The sequence below is a fragment of the Lucilia cuprina genome, chromosome 2 (assembly GCF_022045245.1).
Source record: "Lucilia cuprina isolate Lc7/37 chromosome 2, ASM2204524v1, whole genome shotgun sequence".
Lineage (NCBI taxonomy): Eukaryota > Metazoa > Arthropoda > Insecta > Diptera > Calliphoridae > Lucilia > Lucilia cuprina.
Genome location: NC_060950.1, coordinates 64393710 through 64401041, shown reverse-complemented (window position 1 = coordinate 64401041; position 7332 = coordinate 64393710). Strand labels below are relative to the sequence as shown.

The 7332-nt window shown below is 29.7% G+C and overlaps 3 protein-coding genes across 3 annotated transcripts; 1 reads left to right on the top strand and 2 right to left on the bottom strand.

Annotated features, from left to right (window-relative positions):
* Positions 1 to 2407: 2407 nt before the first annotated feature.
* On the bottom strand, positions 2408 to 3295 carry LOC124419675. Its single transcript, XM_046949983.1, has 2 exons — positions 3218 to 3295; positions 2408 to 3150 (listed from the first exon to the last, which is right to left on the bottom strand). Exons 1-2 carry the CDS (start codon positions 3269 to 3271, stop codon positions 2485 to 2487), a joined length of 720 nt encoding a protein of 239 aa, XP_046805939.1. The 5' UTR covers positions 3272 to 3295; the 3' UTR covers positions 2408 to 2484.
* Positions 3296 to 4401: 1106 nt separating this feature from the next.
* On the top strand, positions 4402 to 5198 carry LOC111685853. The gene is made up of 2 exons (XM_023448135.2): positions 4402 to 4531; positions 4597 to 5198. The coding sequence occupies exons 1-2, from the start codon at positions 4481 to 4483 to the stop codon at positions 5167 to 5169; spliced, it is 624 nt and encodes a 207-aa protein (XP_023303903.1). The 5' UTR covers positions 4402 to 4480; the 3' UTR covers positions 5170 to 5198.
* Positions 5199 to 5789: 591 nt separating this feature from the next.
* LOC124419688 lies at positions 5790 to 6643 on the bottom strand. Its single transcript, XM_046950012.1, has 2 exons — positions 6486 to 6643; positions 5790 to 6400 (listed from the first exon to the last, which is right to left on the bottom strand). The coding sequence occupies exons 1-2, from the start codon at positions 6534 to 6536 to the stop codon at positions 5816 to 5818; spliced, it is 636 nt and encodes a 211-aa protein (XP_046805968.1). The 5' UTR covers positions 6537 to 6643; the 3' UTR covers positions 5790 to 5815.
* Positions 6644 to 7332: the final 689 nt, after the last annotated feature.

The window sequence follows — 7332 nt, the reverse complement described above, 5'->3', positions numbered from 1 at the left end:
AAAATAACATACAACTAATTATTTAACATAAAACCTATTTAAACTTGAAAATCTAAACTAATTAATCTTAAACTCTAAATCTAAACTAAACTAATCACAAAAAAAAACCGCTAAAACTAGTTTGGTTTAATAAAACGTTAAACTAAAACTAATTTTATCTTAATGCTACTAAAACTATCATCTTTAACTAAAAAACTATCTTGACTTTTATCTAATTTAACTTAAAATCGAATTAATTAATCTTAAACCTAACTTTTTGTTAAATTACTAAAACTTTCCTACTTTTCTTAAATTTTATCTAATTTTTGATAATAATCTAACTTAATCTTAACTTAATTTAAATTTTTAACTTAATTTCAATTTAATTATTTTAATTTTATCTAAAATTAAACTTAATCATAACTTAAATTAACTTAAAATTGTAATAACGCTTATACACTAACACTTTATACACCCTACACAACATATACATTAACATATATACATAAATACACTCAAAACCTATAAAAGAAATGAGAATTTAAAAATCTAAATTTCAAAATAAACCTAAATTCAGCATCACATCAGGCCTGTTGTCATCGTTGGATTATGTTTGGTAAGTTTTAAATTGTGTTTAATGTTTATTTAAATTCTCTATGAATATAAGTGTTCTAAATTGAACTGAATTTTTTTGTTAATGTTAAATTATGTTATTAACATAATATCTTAAAGTATTATGTTAACAACATTTGAATGTAAACTTAATTTTTTTTTATTGTTGAATATCTCAATTGAGAATACTTAAAAATAAAACATACAAATTACACTGCACAACAAAAGTTAACTAATAATATTTATTAATGTTAAATATAAATGTTATAAATATGTTCACTTTACATTTTTATAATAAACTTGTGTAATTATTAGATTGAAATAATGACCAATTAAATTAATTTTTATTCCACGAAAGGTTAGTTAAACATGTAGTTAGGGAATCATTATAGGGCTATCTTGCGATTCGATTTTTATTATAAGATAGTAAGGTTGGGAGGGTCAATAGAGGGAAGAAATACCACCATCTTCTCTTGACATTAAGTTCAAACTTCTTTCATTTAAATTTTTTTGTTTTAGTTTAGTTAATATTTTGAAGCTACCTTTTTAAATGAATGTGCGGTTCTTAGCCTATCCTGAAAGAGACAAGAATACCACACCAAACCCTGAGCACGGTCGGAATAATAGGTAGCGCAGGTCTCCTGAAGGATAGGGCACATCGCTTGAACCGTTACAGACTCTGGACCAGGAAGTAGTCTAGAATACAGACCACAGACTTAATAATAGTCCAGACTATAGATAAATCATATTCCTAAATATTAACTGGACTTTAGATCAGACTATAGTCTGGACTATGCTATAGTCCAGACTATGGACTATACTATACTCCAGACTATGGACTATACTATACTCCAGACTATGGACTATACTATAGTCCAGACTATGGACTATACTATAGTCCAGACTATGGACTATACTATAGTCCAGACTATGGACTATACTTTAGTCCAGACTATGGACTATACTATAGTCCAGGCTATGGACTATACTATAGTCCACACTATAGACTATACTATAGTCCAGACTATATACTTTACAATAGTCCAGACTATGGACTATACAATAGTCCAGACTATGGACTATACAATAGTCCAGACTATGGACTATACAATAGTCAAGACTATTGACTATACTATAGTCCAGACTATGGACTATACAATAGTCCAGACTATGGACTATACAATAGTCCAGACTATGGACTATACTGTAGTCCAGTCAATGGACTATACTATAGTCCAGTTAATAGACTATATTGTAGTCCAGTCAATGGACTATACTATAGTCCAGTCAATAGACTATACTATAATCCAGTCAATAGACTATATTATAGTCCAGTCAATGGACTATACTATAGTCCAGTCAATGGACTATACTATAGTCCAGTCAATGGAATATACTATAGTCCAGTCAGTAGACTATATTATAGTCCAGACTATGAACAAAATTCCAGACTATGGACTATAATATAGTTCAGAGTATGGACTTTAATATAGACCTTACTATGAACTAAACTTAAGCCCAGATTTTGGACTATAGTATAGTCCAGACAACGGTCCACGGTCCAGACTATAAACAAAACAGTAGTATAGAATATTGAGTGGACTTTAATCTGATTGTTTATTAGAATGCGTGTAAAGACATGTTTATAAACAATTTTCAAATCAAAAGCAAATCAGTCATTTTTTTCTTAAGAAAATGAATCATCAAGATTTAGCTTTAATAAAGACTTAATAATAATTCTGATTATTTTTTGAAAACAAACAAAAACAAAGAATAAAATAGATTATTTTGAAAATAAATAAAAAAAAAACCCAAATCTGATAAGGACATAATTTATTTGTCTCTTGAACCTTTTTTGCACAATATTATAAATGTTACTCCAAACACAATCTCTCAGTTGCCGTCGGGATCAAAAAATGTAAAGAATTTCTCAAAAGCATTTATTTTATCATCATAATTCTTAAGGGCCTTAAACGTATCATACCATTCCAGTACTAATTTACTAGCTTTATCCTCATCCTTACGCAAATTCTCCATAAGATCTTCAAGTTTCTTTTCGAAATTATCAACAAAAACATTAAAGTATTTTTCGAAATCATTATCTAAATCTTCGGAACCATATTTCCTCAAAAGAGACAAAATTAATTTTGAGTCCACGTTTAGATCTGACTCCTCGAGGTCGTAATAAAATGAAGTGGTATTCGAATACAATTCCGCTAAGTCGAATAATTCATCTAGACCATCGCATAAAGTATATTTCTCTTCAAATTGTGTTAAATTCTGTTTAAATTCTTGTATTTTCATCGATTTGGAATTCAAAATTTCCGGATCTTTTTGTAAATGTTCACTGATATTTTTGGCCGTTTCAGCATATTGCAAGGAGAGTTGCTGAAAAGCTCTTAGTGTAAATTTAAGCAATTGATTTGTGGGTGTTAATTGACTGTCGGTTTCCGCAGGTTCCATGCCATCATATTTGGTTTTTTGTAAACATAAATCTTGAGCTTTCAAAAGCTTCATCTCAGAAGTTTCATCCTGAGTTGTAGGTTTAGACCAGGCGAGCTATTTAATTAATTAAAACAAACTTTTACTTTTTCAAAACTGAAAATTGTGCGTAAAATTTTCTTACTTGTAACAAAACTATAGAAATTATTAAAATATATATTATATTTCGAGTAAACATTTTCTTTTACACTTTAGTCTTTAGTCTAGGCCGGTTATACTACAAATAAATTATAAATTTTTATTGATTTACAGTTATTGTTGCATTTAGATTTAATTTCTATTTTACATAGTTCAGGGCAAGGTTATCTTGAAAAGCTCTTTTTGCACTGATATAGAAAAACACTTTTAATTATTTTTACTGATAAATTTTATACGCACATGTATATACACATACATACATATGTATGTATGTAAGGATGTATAATCCAGTGATCAATTATAATAAAATGTAGAGGTGACTTTGGAAGAAAACTATAGTAAAACTGTAGTAAACACTAAGTTTTTAATAATAAAAACTTTTACTTTTTAAAACAGACAATCATTTTCAGTCAAGATTAGTCTACAGTATGTGCTATAGTGAAGTCATAGTACAGTTTCTAGTCTAGTCTATAGTTTAGTCAATTGTACAGTCTACAGTGTAGTCGATATTCTCGTCTATAGTCTATAATCTAGTCAATAGTCAAGTCCTACTTTAGTTCTAGTTTAGTTTTTAGTTCAGTTCTAGTTCAGTTCTAGTTCAGTTCTAGTTCAATTCTAGTTCAGTTCTAGTTCAGTTCTAGTTCAGTTCTAGTTCAGTTCTAGTTCAGTTCTAGTTCAGTTCTAGTTCAGTTCTAGTTCAGTTCTAGTTCAGTTCTAGTTCAGTTCTAGTTTAGTTCTAGTTCAGTTCTAGTTCAGTTCTAGTTCAGTTCTAGTTCAGTTCTAGTTCAGTTCTAGTTCAGTTCTAGTACAGTTCTAGTACAGTTCTAGTTCATTTCTAGTTCAGTTCTGTGTAGGTGTAGAAATCGATAGGAGTTATAGAATGACACATAAGTTGTCATGACTTACGTTAAAGGTCCATAAAGATCTTGAATAAAAACTTTAACAATAACAATCTGAGGGTATTTAAAATTCGGCATATCCGAATATAACACTCTAACTTTTTTATTATTTAAATATTGATAACCTTTCGTGAGGAGATAAAGTGTCTTTCAAAATTTAAACTAAATTATATTAATAGGTAAACACATTTGCGACTTGCTTAGACAAGCTAAACGAAAACGTATATATTATTTATATAAATTTTATATTGTAAAAAATTTTGACACCCCTGTACATTCTCTTTAAAAAGCACAAAGTCTTTAAAAAAACTCAACAGTTCTTTAAGAGCCTTTAAGTAAACAACACAAAAATGAAAGCTAATATAATAGCGGGCATTATTGTGGTCTTAAGCTTGCTTCAGGTAATTCAAAATTAAATTTAAAGACAAATTCATTAATAATATTTGTTTTCCCCCGCCCCCTACAGACGACATTTACCAAACCCGTCGAAGAAGATGAAATATCATCTTTCGAGGAAGAACTTCGTAACAATCCCTCACCACGTAAACAACTTCAGATCTATGTCTATGATAATCTCCGCTCATTAATCAAAGACTATGCCGCCAGTTCAGTGCATAATAGTCGTAATATCCTCAAAGATGATGCTCTCTTGGGCAACGAAAACCCTGAAGTGTTGGAATTTAAAAATGATTTAACAAAATATGTGGATAGCTATGAGAGTTCTAAGAAAGATGTAGTAAAGCTTTATAGTTTAATTGGACTTTATCTGAAAACTACCGAAGATTACCTACAAATGCCTGAAGAGAAAATGTCTTCTGAATCGAAATTGATTTTGGAATTATTAAACAAGTACGAATGTGAAAATCTCAATATGGAATTTATCAAGAAATTTGATGTGTTCGTTAATAGCTTTATTAATAAGTTTGAAGATGCTGAGGAGTATATGAGCAAGGAGTTATTACAATGGTTTGAGGAATTCAAACTTCGACCAAAACTCGATAAATTTAATTCCTTTATTGTATTTATTATGATAGCTTAATATTAGGAATGTAAAAATTTATTGTTTTTTAATAAAAAATATTTATTCTATAAAAAAAACATCTTAAAATCCACGATCTTTTTCAAAATTACTATGCGCTTTATAACAAACCAATACACTTGCTTGTTGACCAGACTAGACTACCTATTATAGACTTTAGAGTAGACTATATACTAGACTAAAGGCTGGATTATAAAGTCTACTCTATAATCTAGTCTATGGTCTATTCTATAGTCTAGTATACAGTCTAGTCTATAGTCTAGTCTATCGTCTATCGTCTAGTATACAGTCTAGTCTATAGTCTAGTCTATCGTCTAGTCTATAATCTAGTCTATAGTCTAGTCTATAGTCTGGTCTATAGTCTAGTCTAAAGTCTAGTCTATAGTCTAGTCTATAGTCTAGTCTATAGTCTAGTCTATAGTCTAGTCTATAGTCTAGTCTATAGTCTAGTCTATAGTCTAGTCTATAGTCTAGTCTATAGTCTAGTCTATAGTCTAGTCTATAGTCTAGTCTATAGTCTAGTCTATAGTCTAGTCTATAGTCTAGTCTATTATCTAATCTATAGTCTAGCCTATAGTCTATTTAATAATACATTCCCTGTTAAAACAATTAAAAAAAAATACTTTAAACTATTTTTATTTCAAATTCATGTCAACATGAACATAAAATCAGTTAAAGTCTCCAGTTTCTCGTCGAATTTAGTTAATGCTTTAAAGGTCTTAAACCATTGCAAAACATGTTCGTTCATGTGCTCCTTATGCTCTTCAAATTTTCTGGTAAAATCATCAACAATTACATTGAATTTTCTGCGATATTCCATATTGACTGTGTGACAATCGTATTTGTTAATAATCTCCAAAATAAATTTCGATTCGGGAGTAATTTTTTCCTCAGATAGCTCAACATAATTTTCAATAGTTTGAACATAAACCGATATTAAAGTCCAAATTGTAAACACGTCTTTTTTCTTGGAATTATCATTACTTTCCACGAAAACTTTAAGATGTTTTTTAAACTCAACCACTTCCGGTTTCTCATTGAGCATTAAGGACTCGTCTTTTAAAATATTACGACTTATTTCAGCAGATCTGTCGATATATTCTCGTCCTAAAGCCATAAGCTGGTCATATGCAATTACTATCATTTGTTTTTGAGTCAGAGGATCATTGCGAAGATCATCTTCCAATTCTGAGAAACTAGTTGATTCTTCATTAGGTTTGCAAAAGCTGGTCTTAGAAAAAAATAAAAAAATATTTCAAAATTCTTAAAATCGGCTAAATGAATTTATATTTGAATTTATTTTTATTTTAATTTACCTGTGTTTGTAAGATTAAAACAAATATACTGAAAATTTTTGGAGCTTTCATTGCTGTTGTTGTTGGATCAAAGATTTTCAAAGAACTGAAGTGTACTCTTTATAATATTTATAAAATATTTTAAAATATTTTTACTGTTATCAATATTTATTTAATATTTAGCTACTACGCCATGACACAGTTCAATTATTAGAAATTTAAATATTTTATTTGCATTTGTAATATCTGAAAGTATTAGATTAGTCTAGGTCTTGACTTTGGTTTAGAATATTGACTTTAAGATTGACTTGCCTATAGTCTGGATCAGCCGCTGATCTAGCTCAAGATTTGAGGGGAGAATTTTTCTTACTTATTTTCGGTTTAGGAGGGGTAGGGGGATTTCCCTTTTTCTCGCCGTGGATCTACGCCTATCCTGAACCATTGTCTGAAATATATTCTAGACTATAGATCAGACAACAATAAAGACTGGACTATAGTCCAGACTGTAAAATATATAGTAGCCCTGAATGTACACTAGTCTACAGTTCATACTATAGACTATAGACTAGACTATAGTCCAGACTATAGACTAATATGGATCATAGTATATATACAATACTATGCTCCAGAACATTGACATAGAATAGACTAAAGCATAGACTATAAACTAGACTTTAGCACGTACTATAATCTAGAGTACAGTGCCTACTATGGATTACTATACACTTTTATAGAATATAGACTAGGTTATTGTGAAGACTTGTGAGGTCAATGCATAAGCAAAATCAGTTTAGTTTTAAAATCGCCCTTTCCAGATCCAGTTGCCGATCTGCTAGCGCATATCTTAAGCTGTATCTGTTTTGTGAGG